The 19561-nt window shown below is 36.8% G+C and overlaps 1 protein-coding gene across 1 annotated transcript in view; it reads left to right on the top strand.

Moving 5' to 3' along the window:
• The window catches only part of USP32 (ubiquitin specific peptidase 32), a 116585-nt gene that overhangs the window by 31033 nt on the left and 65991 nt on the right, over window positions 1–19561 (top strand). The window contains exons 2-5 of the mRNA XM_090290834.1: window positions 817–944; window positions 3999–4104; window positions 8307–8425; window positions 14793–14952. Coding sequence (XP_090146960.1) covers window positions 817–944; window positions 3999–4104; window positions 8307–8425; window positions 14793–14952 — 513 coding nt within the window. The remainder of the gene's footprint in view (window positions 1–816; window positions 945–3998; window positions 4105–8306; window positions 8426–14792; window positions 14953–19561) is intronic.

Raw genomic sequence — 19561 nt, forward strand, 5'->3', positions numbered from 1 at the left:
GGGAATACTAGATGAAGCAGAATAGCAATAAAATTGAAAAGCCACTTTAAAAATGTACATCCAGGCCTGTCTTGTGTGACTCAGTCACCAGTGTGATTCCCAGTAAGGGCACATGCCTGGGTTGCAAGCCACAGTCCCAAGTTGGGGGCGTGCCAGAGGCAACTGATCCTTGTTTCTCTCACATAACATGTTTCTCTCCCTCTCTTTTTCCCTCCCTTCTGAGCTCTAAAAATAAATTTTAAAAATATTTTTTAAAATGTGTAGTGTCAATAATTTTTAAAAAGTGTAAAATATGTAAATCTGCAAAGAGTTCAGAACATTATATTTACAAGTGGTTACCAGATGGGAAGGGGATTGAGGGATAGGCGAGAAAGGGAAGGGATGAAGTACAAATAAGTAGGTAAAGAGCAGTCATGGGAATGTAAAGTACAACACAGGGAATACAGGAGCCAAAGAACTTATGTGCATGGTCCATGGACATTGACAATGGTGTGGAGATTGCCTGAGGGAGTACGAGGGGCTGGTGGAGGGGGGGCAAAGGCCAAAAAATTGGGACAACTCTAATAGCATAATCAATAATATATAACTTAAAAATAAGTAAATTAATTAAAAAAAGAATTTTTATATTTATTTTCTAGATTAGAAGGGAAAATATTAGAATTATGAGTAAGTATCTTTGGGTTTGTTTTACTCATCTGGGAAGAAAAGTAATATTTGCCAAATTTTATTAGGAACTGGGTTGAAAAAAATGAAAACATTTTGAGAGACTTCTTTTCTCTTCTGGTTTCTTATCCATCTTCTATTTCTGAATTGCAGTTACAGATATAGAGCTGAAACGACTGAAAGATGCCTTTAAGAAGACCTGTGGACTCTCATGTTACATGGGCCAGCACTGCTTCATCAAGGAAGTGCTTGGGGATGGAGTGCCTCCCAAAGTTGCTGAGGTAATCTTTGTGTTTCTAGGTTTTCCTTTGAGATAGATATCCACCAGGCTGAATTTTTGAGGGGCCACCTGGTTTTAACAAATTTAATCTGACCACATCCCCTGTATTTTTCTTGCTGAATAGGTAAGTTGGTCCTGATTTAGATGTCAATATGGCTGTATTTTTAGAGGCCAAATGGAAATATTGCAAAACTGTAGTTCTGCTTCTTTTGTACTCCTGAGCTTTAATAGCCACTGATTATAATCATGAAGCCATTTGTATGACTGACTTCTTATTCTTATAAACTTCATCACTCGGACATATTTTTATGTTGGGATTATGTTTTATAAATTCTGTGTTAAAGAAAATCTTTGCAGGTAATAAAATCTAATTAAATTCTGTAAAATTAAATGTTGTAAATGAAACACTAGCTTATTGGAACTTGTAAAGGCTTATTTAAATTTCTACTAAAGTTTTTAGGGAAATATCAGATGTGCTAAGTTGATAGAAATATTTCCTTTCTAAAAATAATCAACTTACTGTTTTATATGTATATTTACAGATATGCATTATGTCATTCTAAATATGAAATGAAAATAAAATTAATAAAACAGTGAAAATTATAATAGGAATTTGTGTTTGGCATATTGCACAGAACCTTAATTTATCATTCCTGATTAGTGACAGTTTCTCATTCTAACTTGTGTTATGTGCTTTGTAAACTAGCCATCTCTCTAGGCTAGTTTTTGCTATCAATGGGAACAAGGAATATACAGTTTTTGGCATCAGGTGCCAGAGTGTTCTTAAATATATTTATAAATATAATTTAATGAATGTAATTTTTTCACTTTTATATTAATCATTTATTTCTTGAATTATTCTTTAATCATGCATCTTACTGGCAAAAATTCTGTATGACAGATACTATGTCAGATCTTTTTTTTAAAAAACAACACAGCATTTCTAACACTAAATACATGGATTTTTTTTCCTCCCAAATCAACCAATTTTCCAATTCTCTGGATACCAACTGGGTGTCCTACAATTCAATTCAATTCTGATACTAACTACCCTGAGTTAGAGCAGACCCCATGGGTCTGACCCCCACTTCAGATACCAGTTACAGCTTCTGGACTTCCCATTCTTCTGACCAATTTGCTATAAATCTGAGAGTTCCCATGACTCTCTCCTCAGGTTCAGTAATTTGCTAGACTGGCTCACAGAACTAAGGCAGGTACTTTAGTTACTATTACCTGTTTATTTATTATAAAGGATATAACTTGGGAACAGCCAAATGGAAAGGGTTGTATTGTACAAGGTACTGGGGTGGAGATTGGAGGTCAGGGGGGAATGGTGTACAGAACTTCCATGTCCTCTTTGGGTATTCCACCCTTTGAGCACCTTAATGTGTTCACCAACCCATAGTTGTGTGTGTGTGTGTGTGTGTGTGTGTGTGTGTGTGTGTGTGTGTGCGAAGCTTCGTTGCATAGATATGACTTATTTGGCTGTTTCCAGCCCCTCTCTCTTCCTAGAGATTGGGGAGTGGGACTGAAATTTCCAACCCTTAATTACCTTATATTGTTAGTTCTTCTGACTAGGTGCTCCCACTCTGAAGCTTTGTAAAGGGCCCAAGAGTCGTCACCTCACTGGCATACACTCAGGTGCATATTATGGATATTTTTGATAAACAAAGATGCTCCTTTCACAGATACCAGGAAATTCCAAGGGTTTTAGAAGCTCTGTGTCAGGAATCTAGAGGAAGACCAAATATAAATTTCTTATCACTGTAGCACACTAGGTACTCAACAAAGAATTGTTGAATTAATGAATTCTGTGATTACTGTTGCTATCCCTTTCTTATGCATAGCTTTTCTTTATTTAGGATTATTATAATACCCATTTCTAATAGTTTAAAAAAATGTCTTTTGGGATCTCTTTGTATTTCCTTTTCTTTTTAGTTTTTTACCTTTTTAATTAAAATATTTGACATATAACTAAATTTAAGGTGTAAAAACATTTGATACATTTACAAAGTGTAATATGATTGCCATTGTGTTTCTGAACATTTGTTACCAGACTAAAGGGGTCTGTTTGCTTGTGCTTATCAATGCCCAAGAAGGTGAGAACAGGAGTTTGCAGCAAAGAAAATAAGGATTTATTAGTTGAGGAGGTGGCCCATGCCTGGAGTCCCGGGTGAGCTCAAAGACCTGGCTCCCCAATGGCTTCTTGGGGGTGGGTTGGTTTGGGAAATCATTAATCATGGTGGCTAAGGGAGTTAGGGTCGTGGTCTCCGCTGATTGACTGGTGCCAAGCCAGGGGGGTAAGTTAATCATTGCATCTACTCCTAATGTCAGACATGGCATCTCTTTGTCTGGTTTCATAAGGATGTGGTTTATGGGGTCATTCTGGAGCTGAACACAGCTGAGGCTTAGATGTTATCTCTACTTTGACTGAAACTCTGTCACTGTAATCAACAGACCTGAGGCTTAGTTCCTGAGATTATTTGATGTGGACCAGAACATCTTTGTCCTGAGGGCTTAATGATTAAGGAAATGGACATACAAGGGAAAAGGAGGGAGATGAGTCAGGGTGCTGGATGAAGCCAGTTTAAATCAAAAGGAAAGAAAGAAGAAAAGATCATATTAAAGAAATGAAGTTTCTGCGTGGTTACATGTTCAGTTGGAGAATGTCAGTCTTTCAAATCAAAATCATGTGTAGAAGTTTTATAGAAGTTAAATGAAGTTCTATAGTTCTACAGAACCCTTATCACATTATTGGGGCTATTGGAGGAATGGGCACTTATCTTCTTGGACCTTGATAAGGACTTCAAAGAGAAACAATAAATACTCAGTGTGTTCACCAGTGATATATATACATCAGAATAGATGGAGTATATTCTTGGCTCGGTAGAATAGCAAGGTGTAAAAGGAAGAAGAGAGAAAAACTTAACATCATTTCACAAAGTTTACCAAGGCTTTGTTTGGAGATGGAGACAAGATTTGTTTAAGGTGTTATCAGCCTCAAATTCCTCAACAATTGGAACAACTGAGGTTGGCTTTATCATTTTTTTCATAGGTGATTTACTGTTCTTTTGGTGGAACATCAAAAGGACTGCACTTCAATAATTTAATAGTTGGACTTGTCCTTCTTACAAGAGGCAAAGATGAAGAGAAAGCAAAATGTAAGTATTTTTATTATCTCAAAATGATAATATAGATATGTGTGCAGAATTATTTTACCTCAAGTACTCTATTTAAAATGGCACAGATCAGTGTATATAGTCGGTCCTCTGTATGTTTGTACTCCCACCTATGGGTCGAAAAACTGTACAGGTATTTATTGAGAAATAAAAATCTGTATAAGTGGGCCCGTGTGGTTCAAACATGTGTGCTGCAAGAGTCAACTGTGTTCATTTTTAAAAAAAGTACATGAATATTCATAGCTCTATTCATAATAGTCACAAATGAAGACAACCCTAGTGTCTGTTGACTACTATATTTAACAAAAATGTGCTATGTCCATACAATAGAATATTATTCAACAATAAAAAGGAATAAAGTACTGACATTGGGTTGGCCAAAAAGTTTGTTCATTATTTTTCTGTAAGATGGCTCTAGTAGCGCTTAGCTGACTAACTTCATTCTAAACAATTTTGTTAGATTGTATTGTGACAACTGTCATATCAGTGTGCATTAAAAAAGTTATCAGAATAGATGAATTTTTGTGTAGCCATTTCAATATTAAAGGTGAAAGAAAATAAGCAACATTTTTGGCATATTATGCTTTATTATTTTAAGAAAGGTAAAAACGCAACTGGAACACAAAAAGAGATTTATGCAGTATATAGAGAAGGTGTTGTGACTGATCAAACGTGTCAAAAGTGGTATGCAAAGTTTCGTGCTAGAGATTTCTTGCTGAACGATGTTCCAGGGTTTTGGGTAGACCAGTTGAAGTTGAGACATTAATTGAGAACAATCGAAGTTCTACCACTTGGGAGATAGCCAACATACTCAAAATATACAAATCAAGCCTTGAAAATCATTTGAACAGCTTGGTTTTGTTAATCACTTTGATGTTTGCGTTCCACATAAGTCAAGTGAAAAAACCTTGTTGACTGTATTTCCGCATGTGATTCGCTACTTAAATGCAACAAAAGCATTCCATTTTTAAAACAAATTGTGATGGGCAGTGGAAAGTGAATACTTTACAATAACGTGGAACAGCAGAGATTGTGGGGCAAGCTTTTTCGTTAACCCAGTACATGGATGCTAAGTGATACCTGCCAATCAAATTAGGTCATATATTATATTTATATAAAATGTCTAGATTAGACAAATTCATAGAGACAGAAAGTAGACTAGTGGTTGCCAGAGGCTAGCAGAGAAGGAAATGTAAAGTGACTACTAATGAGTATGGGGTTTCTTTTTGGGATAAAAATGTTCTGGAATTAGATAGTGGTGAAGATACACTGAAATGTACATTCTTTAAAAAATTAATCTTGGAGGAAGGGAGGGAGAGGAGTAGAGAGAGAAAGAAAGAGAGAGAGATCGATTTGTTGTTCCACTTATCAATTCATTGGTTGCTTCCTGTATGTGTCCTGACAGAGGATTGAACCCACAACCTTTGTATATTGGGACAACACTCTAACCAACTGAACTACTTAGCCAGAGCCTGAATTGTACACTTTTATTTATTTACTTAATATATAAATATTTTATTTATTTTTTAGAGAGAGGGAAAGGGAGGGAGAAAGAGAAGGAAACCTCGATGCGCTAGAGAAATATCGATTGGCTGCCTCTCACAAGCCTCCAACCGGGGACCTGGCCCACAACCCAGCCATGTGCCCGGACTGGGAATCAAATCGACAGCCTTTCAGTTCACAGGCCAGTGCTCACCCCACTGAGCCACACCAGCCAGGGCATTAATTGTACACTTTTAAAGGATGGATTTTAAGGAATGTGCATTTTATCTCAATAAAGTTGTTATTTAAAAAATTCTGATGGTGTAGATTTTTAGCAATGTATTCTTGCTTTACAAATAGAAACAAATGTTCATTTATTTGTTAATGTTTTATACAGATTTTTGTTAAAAAGTGTAATTCTTTTTAATGGTTTTACTTTAATTTTAGAATTTAATTTTATTAGGTGAATTATCTAAGCCCAGAAGGGAGTGGAACCTCATCCATGACCTCTAAATCTTACTAACAGCCAAATTATCCTCTAAAGGGAAGATAACCTTAGTGGATCATTGTCCATTTGTGTTTCCTAGGATATGCATATATTTCCTTTTTTACAGTTTCATTGAGTTATAATTGACAGACAGTAAAATGCACATGTATAAAATGTACATTTTGGTATGTTTTGAGACATATATACACCAATATTATCATAATCAAGATGACATATCCATAAACCCAATTTTATGTACTAGAATTTAGCAGTGATTCTAGTTTTTTCAATAGCATCCCTCTACCAACAAACATATACATACTCTGGCTCCAGGCAGCCAGTAATTAAAATAACAATTTCTTTTTGAGTCACAAAGACAAAATATTATTTTAATTTTTTTTCAGTTTCATTATAAAATTTCATTAATTTCCTAGAGGTGCCATAACAAAGTTATCGCGAACTAAGTGTCTTAAAACAACAGAAATGTATTATCTCACAATTCTGGAGGCTAGGAGTCCAAAATTACGATATTAGAAGGGCTCTGCTCCCTCTAAAACCTATAGGGAAAAATCCTTTTCTCTTCCCCACTTCATGGGGTGGCAGGGCATCAATTCTTGGCTTACAGCTGCATTACTCTAATCGGCCTGTCTCATTGTATGGCTTTCTTCCAACCATCTGTCTTCTAATCTTATAATCAATCATATTGGATTAGGGTCCATCCTGATGATGTCATCTTAGGTTGATTACAGTGGAACTTCAGTTCTTTAACTTAGTTCATTCTGGAAAACTGTTCCAGAAAGGATTTGTTTGAAAATTGAATCTCCTTTGTCACCTGAGAGACAGGTGACTGATCATACAGGTATCAGCTTGAAAGTGTCAGAGAGAGAATCAAGACCCGAAGTTTGTTTGATTACAGAGACATTTTTTCCATGAACTTGGTTGAGAACCGAATTGTTAGAGAACCAAGATGTTCGAGAACGGAGGTTTGACTGTACATTCACTAAGACCCCCCACTCTAGGTACTGGAGTTAGGACTTAAACATCTTCAGTGTTGGAGGGCCACAGTTCAACCCATAACAAGTGGTCAGAGCCTTCCAGTAATATATAGTCTCCCTAAGGGAATTGGCTGTGGGATGCAGGAGGGCAGACAGTGGAACCTACTGGGCCTTCAGAGGAATGGAATGTCTCTTCTGTCTGTCATCTCTCTTTCCAAATAAGGTCACATTCACAGGTACTCAGAGGTTAGGATTTCAACGTACCTTATTTGGGGATTTGCTTCAACCCGTAACAGCAGTATCCAATCATGCATATAATGTGTATCTTTACCCAGCTTTATTATTTTTAACATTATATCACATTTGTCCCAGATCTTGTTTTTAAAGAAATAAAATACTATAACCAAGGTGGGGTTCTCTCTTTATATCACTCCATGGTCTCATCCCCATTGTTCCCTTCAAAGAAGTTATCATTCTTATGACTTTGGTGATGTTTCATTTCTCATACAGGTTTTATACATTTGTGATATTTTTATATATCCTTAAACATATCTTAAACAATTTTGCAAATTTTAAACTTTTAATGGTACACTATTACAGATTATTTTGCAGTTTGTTCTTTCCCTGAATATTTTTGGTATTTATCCATCTTGAAACATTTAGTTCTTTTATTCTCACTGTGACATAGTGTTTCATTATGTGAGTTTATTTGTATCTCACTTTACCTTTTTGCTTGTTGATAGACATTTATCTTTTTTCCTTAAATTTTGCTGTTACAAACAATACTCCAGTGAACATTGTTGTTCATGGACATGCACATGTATGAGAGTTTCTCAAGGGTAGAAGTGGAATTGCTTAGACCCTTAATTTCTAGCACACATCTTCACCTTTACCAGGTTTTGGCAGATTGTTCTATAAAGTGGTTGTATTAATTCATACTTTCATTAACAGTATATAGGAGTTTCTGTTTCTCCCACATTATTGTTAACTCTTTTGTATTGTCACACCTAAATGTTTTTGCAAATTTGGTATGATTGAAAAGATATCACATTGCTGCTTTAATTTGCATTGCTGGACTTTTTTGAGGAATAAATTAAATTATGTGTTTATAAAGTGCTTGGCACTAGTTATCACTCAATAATTGCTACCTTCTTCTTACCTACTTCCACCAGGGTGTATTTAATCTGTGATAAGATTAATTTATTTTTCCTTTCTCCTAGACATTTTTAGTCTTTTTGCAAGTGAATCCGGAAGTTATGTTACACGGGAAGAAATGGAAAGAATGCTCCATGTGGTAGATGGTAAAGTCCCAGACACACTCAGGAAGTGTTTCTCAGAGGTACATTTAAAGATTTGCATTTTTTTCTCTACCCATTGACAGCGTATTAATTCTTAGTTGTATAATGAGTTTAGCTATGATGAATGCATGTTTATGTACATATATTCTTTTTATTTTTAGAAATATATTTTTTAAGATTTTATTTATTTATTTTTAGAGAAGGAGGGGAGAAATAGAGGGAGAGAAACATCAATGTGCAATTGATACATTGATAGGTTGCTTCTCGTATGTCCCCAACTGGGCACCTGGCCTTCAACCCAGGCATGTGCCTTGACTGGGAATCAGACCAGCAACCCTTTGGTTCACAGGCCGGCACTCAATCCGCTGAGGCACACCAGCCAGGGCTATGTGCGTATCTTCTTGAAATTTCATATTTAACAGTTGATGTTTCAACTAAGTTTTATGCTCAGGGGGACATGACACTTATTACTGCTATATCTGAATCTGAAAGTTCCCTGTTCTGTAAAGGCAGCTGTCTATATTTACAGTATGAGGAGACACACTCCCACACCAACCAACACATGCTTGCATAGGTGATCCTGTAGGAACCTGAGCATTGCTTACATTGTAGTGCCATTGCTTTTCATCATAGACATATAGGTATATCACTCATTTATCTTGAGCCATTCTGGGACCTGTATGACCCATCCAGACCTATTTTATTACTTATTTTATTACTTAGTTGGTTTGCATTGTGAAATAGTTGGGTTTTAAAAATTGGTTATTTTTTCTCTTTCATAAATTTCCAATTTTTATTGTATAAAAGTTAAACAACAGAAAATGTGTCTCCTTTTTTAAAAAAATATTTTTATTTATTTAATTTTAGAGAGAGGGGAAGGGAGGGAGAAAGTGATAAACATTGATGTGCGAGAGATGCATTAATAGGTTGCCTCTGGCACTCCCCCAACTAGGGACCTGGCTGTCAACCCAGGCATGTGCCTTAACTGGGAATCAGACCAGAGACCTTTTGGTTCGCAGGCTGGCACTCAGTCCACTGAGCCACACCAGCCAGGGTGAAAGTGTGTATTTTTTACAGAGGAAATTTTTTTTCTTTTCAGAGGTCTGCTCATATGGGAAAAGTCCCTAGAGATGGTAGAGTAAAACCCTTTTAGAAGTTCCTAAACATTTCCTATGGCACTCAGTGCTGTATGATTTCTTATGGGTAGCTATTTGACCTACTTTCATTTCACAGATATGACAGTCCTTCACTGCTCTTGGTTTTATTCAGGGAATTTTTATTCATTTCAGTTTAGTTACCTTCCTATCTATATTGTCACTACTGTAGCCATATGTGTATACCTGGTTCGAATATCTCTTTGGACTTCCTGGCTTTAGTTTTTACCACTTGGAGTGGAAATTTCCCTTTCTTGCTTTTGAACTTAGCCATGCAGTTTTTGGTAGTGGTTATGGTGTTACATTTTACTCAGTATTTCTATGTTATTCGGTGCAAAGGATTGGCTGCTAGCACTTTTGGTTCTGACATATTGACTGGAAGTTGCTGTGATAGTATTTCAGTATTTCAAGACAGCCTAGGCTAGCTATGGTTTTTATTTCCCCTTTAATAACAAACATTTGCTGGTCAGAAAAAAGGCAATCTAATCTTTTCAGGCCTGATAATTGGATTTTTTCAGAGATGTCAAATGTGTTAATACTCTTTGCTCATTTGAGGGAAAAATGTACAGTATATTTTTAATAAGGTTTATAAGGACATTCCCATTTTGTAGATGAGAATTAAACATGGTTAGCCACCCACTTCTCTAAAATTTAGGTACAGCTCTGACTGGTGTGGCTCAGTGGGATGGGAGTCATACTGCAAACTGAAAGGTTGCCAGTTCGATTCCTACTCAGAGCACATGCCTGGGTTGTGGGCCAGGTCCCTGGTTGGAGGCATGCAAGAGGCAACCCAATCGATGTTTTTCTCCCACTCTCTCTCCCTCCTTTCCCCTCTCTCTAAAAATAAAAAAGTATTCTTAAAAAATTAAAATTTAGGCCCAAAAGCAGGTACATATATTAGATGATAATTAGGGGAAAAATAAAATAGGGTTAAGGAAATACTTGGTAATAGGGAGGAGTGGCAGTGCCAGTATTTTGTATAGAATAGTTAGGAAAGGCTTGTCAGTTAATGTGACATTTGAACAAAAAATTTAAAGGAAGTAAGAGATAAAACCAGGTATCTGGGGTAAGCACTTTTCACAAAGAGAATACAGCAAAGACCCTGGGGTGGGAGTGTGCTCAACATGTCTAAGGAACAACATACAGGCCTATTTAGCTGGAATGGAGTGAGCTACAGAGTAGTAGGAAATGAAGTTACAGAGTTTGAGGGGAGGGGTGGCATGGAATGTGGGTATTATATATGACCCTGTAGGACAGAGTGAGTTCTTTGACTTTTGCCCTTAGTGAGATGGAAAGTGTTAGAGTTCTGAGCAGAGGAGTACATGAATTGTGTTTTTGTTTATTATTATTTTTTAATGTGATCATTTTAGCTTTTGTGTGCTGGGTAGGCTGGACAGAATCCAACTGAGGTACCTGAATCACCCAGGTAAATATTACAAAGCAAAGAAAATGAAGGTTTGGCTGCCTCCTGCCCCAAAAGCCAAACTCATGAGGCAGGTGCTGGTGCAAAAGGAAAGAGGTTTATTCAGGTGCTGCACAACCTGGGAGAATGGTGGACTCCCTTCTCAAAGACCATCTCAATCTTCCTGTTCAAGCCCGCAGTTCTTATAGTGGTAAGGAGGGAAGGGCTTTCTTCCTAATGCAGTTATCTTTCTAGCTTGGCTGCCCAGGCTCTTTTCATTCATCTTTCTAGCTTTCAACGTGTTCAGTGTAAGGAATTCCCCTGCCACCATTTGGCCAATGGGCGGAGACACCCCTGGCACTAGGAGGTGATGGCCATTTAGATCACTGTTTGGCAGTGAGGTTATGAGAAATTTTTAGATTCTCCATTTATTTTGAAGGTAGGATTGACAGGATCTGTGATAGAAGAGAATGACAAGTGTTTGGCCTGATGTAGTAAATGAGTTGCCATTAACTGAGATGGCTAAGACTACTGGAAAGGGAGGTTTGGGGCTTCAGTATTGAGAGGTTTAGGACATAATTATATTTGAGAATCATATGAGACATTCAAGTGCAGTTATTAGCTATGCTTTTTGACATAATAAGTTGGAGTTCAGAGGAAAGGATTTGTTGGCTTGTAGATAGAAAGCAGATTGGAAGACTGATAACTGTATTCCATTGTTTAGAGATTGGCAACATGAAGAGGAATCCAAAACAGGAGCCTAAGAAATAGCCTGTGCAGAGAGCCAAAAGTGAAGATTGTCCTGGAAGCCAAGTGATAAAAATGTTTTCAGAGGAAGGAGTGTTTAACTATGTCAAATAAACTGAAAGGTTAAATGAGTTGACCTCTGATTACTGAGACATGATTGTTAGATTTGGCAATGTGGAGTGTAGGTCATTGGTGTAGGTCCTGTGGAGTTCAAAAATCACTGGAGTCAGGATGCTAGAAGGACTGTACTCATAAGAGGAAATTATGATAGTGAAATGCTTAAAATTGCATTTATAGTAAGGGCAATGGCTATTATAATAAAAAGATTGTAAGACTGTGGTAGAAAATAGCTGGGGTAGTGTCGTATGAAAGACGAGCATTGGAAGAGGAAAGATCAAAGAAATGGGAGGTCAAGGTTTTGGAATATTCATGTGTAAGGCTATGTAAATCATTATATACTTATGGGTGATAAAAACCCAACACTGTAAATAGGTTAATTTTATCTGATTTAGCTGTTCGATGTATTTACCTGCTGTAATTTTTGAGTAATGTTTCTGATGATTGTATCTGAGACTGTAGCTTTTCAAAATACCGTGTTTCAATATCAGTTTACTTAGAACAGGCTTATTTGGACCTTCCATAACAATGCTTTGTGGTGTTTTTTTGCCGTCCTAATGAAACCAAAAACTATAAAAAGAAGCACTTTAGCCCTGGCTGGTGTGGCTCAATAGATTGAGTTCCCCGCCTGCGAACCAGAAGGTCGCTGGTTTGAGTCCGAGTCAGGGCACTTGCCTGGATTACAGGCCAGGTCCCCAGTTGGGGGTGTGCGAGAGGCAACCACACATCGATGTTTCTCTCCCTCTCCTTCTCCCCCTGTCCCCCCAAAAATTAATAAAAAATTTTAAAAAAATAAGAAGAAGCAATTTAGCTAAAAGATACAGACCTAACACCTAAATTTAAATGACGTGGAGTGGGTCTCTGCTTTTCCTGTCTTGGCTTTATTAACCTTGACAGATGATATTATAAAGGAAATCCACATGGGAGTTGTATTGCTTTTTTTCTTACTGATTATTTTTTTGGTAGTTGATTTTTAAAGTGGAAATTCATGTTTTATATTGTTTTTAAAGATGTATCAGTTTCAGGCTCCATTAATTTTTAATTGCCTTTTATAGTATTGGAAATTTTTTTAGACTACTATTATGACAGTTTATAAAAGCAGACTTTCCTTTTATTCCTTTTTAAGAAGAGATCCATGACTCAAAAACATAAAATGTCAGGTTTGACAGATGGGATTTTGGTGCTACTAGTTATGTGGAGTGATCCGGATGAGAAGGTGGATTTCAGAGGTTACTTTCTATTTAACTAAGTCAGATAGGCAGTGTGATATATAGCTTATGCACAGAAACTTTGGAGCCTGGACTACCTGGGTTCAATCCTATCTCTGCCACTGTATAACCCTGGACAGATTACATAACTTTTTTTTTTTTTTTTTAATATTCAACTGAGGATACGTCCACTGATTCCAGAGAGGGAGGGAGGGAGGGAGGGGATGGTGAAGATAGGGAGGGCGGAAAGGAAGGAGGGAGGGAGAAACATTATCTACCCAGTCAGGGGACTGAACTGCAACCTAGGCATGTACCCTGACTGGGAATCAAATGCATGACCTCTAACCAACTGAACCAACACATGCCAGGGTTACATAACTTTTTGGTGCCTTAGTTTTCTCATGTGTAAAATGGGGATGATAATACTATTTCCTATAGAGAGTTGCTTTAAAGATTAATTAACAAAAATATTTAGAATGGTAATCAAGGTATTGTAAAAATTGAATAAATACTAACTATATGTGAAGGTGGTAGAAGTAACTTTTATAGTTGGCAACTTTTTTCTTTCTGAGGGTACATAAGGTGTATATTATAATAACATCTGAGCTGCCAGTTATACTTTATGGATATTATTGATTTTAAGACTTAGTCCAGTGTCAGAGATGTTAACATGTATGAAAATGAGCCTCAGCTTGTGGAATTTACACTAACACTCTTTCTAGACTAAATGTACAGAAAATGTAGAGAAAAAATATGATTATGATCCCTAATTTCTAAACATTTTGGTAATGTCCTCACGTGTCCCTGTAGTAAGTCTATATGTCATTTTCTTCCATTCAGAAAAACCATATTGTCATTGTTGTCTTAAGTGTTTGGATTGCACTGTGAAATGTTTGGAAACTACTTAGCTAATTATATTGCTGTATTTAGTAGGATATTACTAAACAGTGTAGAAATTATTTCTACCGTAATTCTTGTAGATTATAAGTTACCTGTACTGTATGCCTTAATATCTCTATTAGGATTAGAGCTACTTGGTGACTGAATGTCATTCATTGTATTTTCGTGTGAGTTGCATTTCCCTTTTTCTCATAGCAGCATCTGGCCCTCGCCCAACGTAGGTCCTCTTGTCTTCCAAAGAGATTGACTTGCATAGCCATGTATGTAATATTCTTTCTCAGCCTGGGCACTATTTTTCTCCAGAGATTTAACATGGCAAAGAAAGATTTAGCAAGGAAAGAAAGCAAAGAAATAGAAATCTACTTGTTTCTTTTTGTATTCCAGTTACTTGTGAATACATGTTTTCATTGATGCCTTCTGGTTGAGGACTCTTGTATAGTTGTTTTTAATTTGTCAATGAAATTTAAAAGAGCATTTAAATTACATGCATATTTAATTAAAATATGCTATTATGACAGGCTGGAGTGCTAAAGAGGGATAAGACAAGTGGAAAATTAGATTTATTTAATATTAAATGCAGTTTACTTATTTCAGGTTATGCCTTAGCAAATAAAATGTGGCTTATTAGTAGCAATGCACTGCTTTAATGAATTGATGAAATAAGTTGCAATTAGCATGTAGATTTCATGCAAGTGGAAGTTCTCAAGAGCAATTATTTTTGAAAACAGCTTGATTTCCAAGATTACAGCCTTATAGTGTTAGTTAGATAATTCTTCCTTTGTAGGCACATGTCAACTAATTGCAAATTTCCAGTTGTGCATGTTCTAAGTAAGATACTTTTAAATTTTGACTAAACTGTGTTTTCTTGTTTTGATTTTAGGGTGAAAAGGTAAACTATGAAAAGTTTAGAAATTGGCTTTTTTTGAACAAAGATGCTTTTACTTTCTCTCGTTGGCTATTGTCTGGAGGTATATATGTGACCCTCACTGATGATAGTGATACTCCCACTTTCTACCAAACGTTGGCTGGAGTCACACATTGTAAGTAATGACATTTCATTGTTTTCTGTTCACTTTTTAATATAATTACCTGCTAATATGAGAATATGCCTGTAAAGAAGAAATTTATTGTCAATTATTTTTTTCTTCTAAAATGTAGTAAGATGAAATGCTGGAGCATTAAGTACTTAGCTAAAAAGGAAAACTTTTTTCGTCTAGTCACTGGACAATTTATATTCCAAATGTGTGGGTATTTTCCCCCTGCACCAAGAAATTCTCCAATGCTCTGCAGACACCAACTGGGTATCTTACAAAATTCATTTCAATTCTGACACTATGTTTTTAGGGTTAGCATAAGCCCCACCGGTTTAGGACTCAGTCCCACAAGACTGCCCCTTTCTCCCCCACTTCAGATACCAGTCATAAGTTCAAGTTGTCACTGCTTCTGATCAACCAGCTGTAAACTAGAGGTTCCTATGATTCCCTCCTTGGATTTGATAATTTGCTAGAACAGCTCACAGAACTGTGTACTGATTTATTATAAAATATAGGATATGTTAAAGGATACAGATGAATAGCAAGATGAAGAGATATATAGAGCAAGATCTGGAAGGGAGAGCTTCTATCCCTGTGGAGCTGGGTTATGCCAGTTCTGCTGCCATGTGGATATGTTCATCGGTCTTGAAGCTCTTTGAACATCATACTTTGGGGATTTTTATGGGGGCTTCACCACGTAGTCATGATGAGTTATTAATTCAGTTTCTAGCTCCCTTCCCTTCTCCAGAGATGGAGTAGTGCAGCGAAGAGTTACAAGTTTCTAATTATGGCTTGGTCTTTGTGGTAATCAGCCCCCATGCAGGAGCCCACCAAGAGTCACCTCACATATTAGAACAAAAGGCTCCTATTACCCAACAAATTCCAAGGGATTTAAGAGCTTTGTGTCAGAATCTCCTATCACTCAGGAAATTAAAAGTTTGGTTAAAGACCAAATATTAGCAGGAGCTAGGAGCAGAGACCAATTTTTCACTATTTCACAATAGCCTTCTCCTAATTGTCCTTAGCCAACCTGTATTAGTTTCCTAGGGCTACTGTAACAAATGACCACAATTCATAAAATGAAACAACAGAAATATACTCCTTCACAGTTCTGGAAGCTGAAATCAAGGTGTTAACAGCCATGTTTCTCCTGAAGGACCTAGGGAAGGATCCTTCATTGCCTCTGCCAGCTTCTGGTGTCCAAAGGCTTTGCTTGGCTTATGGTAGCCTCACTCCAATCTCTGCCTCCGTCTCCACATGGCCTTCTCTGTGTGTGTTTTTCTGTGTCCTTTCCTCTTCGTCTAAGGTCACCAGTCATTCAGTCCAGAACAGTTTTACTGCAAGATCCTTAATTCATTACATCTGCATAGACTCTGCTATTTCCAAATAAGGTCACATTCTAAGATTCCATGTGATTGTGAATTTTTTTAGGGTTATTTAATTTTTAAAACTTATTTATTTATTTGAGGGAGGGAGGGAGGGAAGAAGAGAGAGAAAGAGAGAGAGAGAGACTGAGAGATTAATTTCTTGTTCCACTTATTTATGCATTCATTAATTGCTTCCTATATTACCCTAACTGTAGATTGAACGCACAGCCTTGGCATATCGGGACAATGCTCTAACCAACTGAGCTACCAGGCTCATGAATTTTTGAGGGACACTTTTTAATCCACCACTACACAGGCCTGGGTATTAACGTCTGTTCTTCCCTGTGGTTACAGAAAAGTTACCTACACTGAGCTTTTGCTTATGTCACTTCTTAACACTGGAATGCCTTTTTCTTTCCTTCTTTCTATAAATCCTTGTCATCTCTGAAGACTTAAGCCACATGCTCCTGTGTTTTCAAAAAACCTTTTTTGCCTTCTTTTGAGAAATCATTTCTCCTTTCTCTGAACTCTCTTAAGACCATCTTTGTATCCTCTTGAATGAACTTAGCATTTTCATCCTTGTATTATAATTATTTATAGCATTCTATTTATTTGCACATGTCATCTCTCTTAAATCATAGAGACTGTATTATTCTTTCCTTCTTCCTCTTTGCCAAGCCTTAGATAAGTATTTGTTAACTGAATAGAAGGTCTTGGGTATGAAGTGCTATTTGTATCTATCGCTGTATGTAATGTATAACTTGGCTACTAATTACACACCAAATACTTTTCCATCTATTTAATTTCATTGTTACCAGAAGTTCTGACTGATAAGTTCTGGCATAAATAGGCAGTGAACTTGATTGTCCGAGTTTTCAGTGCCCTTGCCTTTATTTTTGAAAGGAGAGCCTTTTAAAAAACTTGTTTTGCTTAAAAAATTGGGGAATCTTTTTACACTACTATAAACTCGAACTTACGTTAATATTTAAGTTGTTAGTCTTATGATATTCTGCTGAATTTTTGCTTTCATTTGTGATTGTATAGTGAATTATTTTTTGTTAATATTGGCTAAGAGTATGACTACTTTCCCTGAATGACTTATATTAAAAAAAAAAAATCCTGACATTTGTTAGGATAGTAAGGAAGACTTTATCTTAGACTCTGTAGCACAGACCTGACCAGTGCAGCTAGGTGGATTAAGCGTTGTTCTGCAGAGTGAAAGGTCGACAGTTTGATTCCAGGTTGGAGCACACACCTGGGTTGTGGGCCATGTATGAGGGGGAACAGATCGATATTTCTCTTGCACATCGATATTTCTCTCCCTCTCTCCCTTCCTTACCCTCTCTCTCAAAAATAAATAAAATCTTTTTTTAAGTATATTTTATTGATTATGCTATAACAGTTGTCCTAAATAAAATTAAAAAGAAAAAAGACTTTGTGGCACATTAAGCAGGGGGAGGCACATACAGCTACATACAGGAAGTGTTTGTCAAGCATCACAGGATCCCCAAGTCTGGATTACACCTTTCAACCAGATGGAATTGGCCTCTCTGATTACAGCAACAAATATTTATTGAAGATACCTGCATGCCAGATAGTCTCCCAGGTGCTGGGAATAAAACAGAAAACCAGTATGGCAGTGGCCACACTTCTGCATGATACAGGCTTGAATGTGGTTCTGGAAGCCCGAGACCATGTGGGAGGCAGAATTTACACCATTAGGAACCAAATGGTTAATATGTGGACCTTGGAGGATCCTGTGTTGAGCCAATCCAGATTGTTATCCTAAGATTAACCAAGCAGCTAGGATTGGAGACCTACGGAGTGAATGAAATAGTGTCTGAACCACCATGTAAAGGACCTCAGCATATCCTAGAAATCAGACCAAAATGTTCAGTATTCTTCAGGCTCTTAATTTCTCCTCCTTCATCCCTCTACCTCCAATCCTATTAATCCAGGAGAGCCTAGGTCAAAAAGTCCAGGGTGCACTTGCTTTTTCTCATGATGACAGAAATCTCCAGGAACAGGTTAAATGCTTGTATTACACGCAGGAACAGCTGCCGTTTTACATGAACTTCCCACGTGCCACACAGAACTCACTGGCTCCAAGAGTCTGTCCTGGCTGAGAGAGCTTCATGAACCTTCTTGTCCACGTCCACCCATTTCATTTTTTATTTGTTGGAAACAAATATGTCTTTATTATCATGGAGGGTTTTTCTTTCAAAAAGATGTAGAGAACAATAATTTCCTCTTTAGCAAGTGAAAAAAAAATACACAAAAAGACTTGCAGTAGTGGATTACAATAGGGGAGAGAGATTGATCTTAACTCCAAATATAACAAGGACAATTGGGGAGTTACAGCCAAGGAGCAGGGTGAGGGAGTCAGTGTAGGGAAAATTACTAAGAGGACATCACAAGCAGGCCAAAGAGTTATTATTCATCAAAGGTGGGGTATGAGGAACTTGATCAGCTCTGACGGTTAGGAGGATGACTTGGCAGGGTTCTTTGCTAAGACTTGGCTAAGCAGGCCAAAGACAGGATGGGGGGCGCTAAGCTCTAGGCCTAGTGGAAAAGGGCCCAGAGGATCGGGACTAAACTTTGGTCAAGAAAGTGAGTCTTTGTTAATTCCTTAAAGTTAACTTAGTTCTGAAATACTTTGCAAATGCAAATACTGCTTTCATTGTTTTTGAAAGCACTGTATTAAAAATTACAGACTTATTCAAATTTAATCAGTCAAACTAAGTTTCAAGATATCCCATTATCTGGCTCCATTTTTATTCAAAAATCATCTTTTATGTTTAGTTTTTTTTCAGTTGAGAAGATTTTTGGATTTTTAATGATATCTAAAAGTTACAATGCCTTTGCCTTATTAAAATATTTATCTTGAATTAAAACAAGTGTTAATGTAAATCCATTGTTTCACCTGTAGTAATAACCTAATTTCTAAACTGAGGTTTCCTCTTAGGGTCATTTTACTACTAATATCTCTGCAGCATTTTAGCGCTGTTGACCATTCAGTTTTCTTAAAATTCTATTCTTCTTTCATTTCCTAGTTTTTTATTATTTGATTTTTCTTTACTGCTCTCCTTTTTCTGTCTACTTTTTGAAATATGAGTGATTTCTCCTTTAGTTCTATCTTATTCTTGGATGATGTGCATGCTTTGCTTCATTACAGCCATTTCCATTGCTTCACTTATTCTTCATATCTTTGCAGCTGATACCTAGATGAAGTTTTTTTTGGTCTTGAG

This window comes from Furipterus horrens, unplaced genomic scaffold, assembly GCF_987537825.1.
Source record: "Furipterus horrens unplaced genomic scaffold, mFurHor1.1.pri manual_scaffold_11, whole genome shotgun sequence".
In the NCBI taxonomy this organism is placed as follows: Eukaryota; Metazoa; Chordata; class Mammalia; order Chiroptera; family Furipteridae; genus Furipterus; species Furipterus horrens.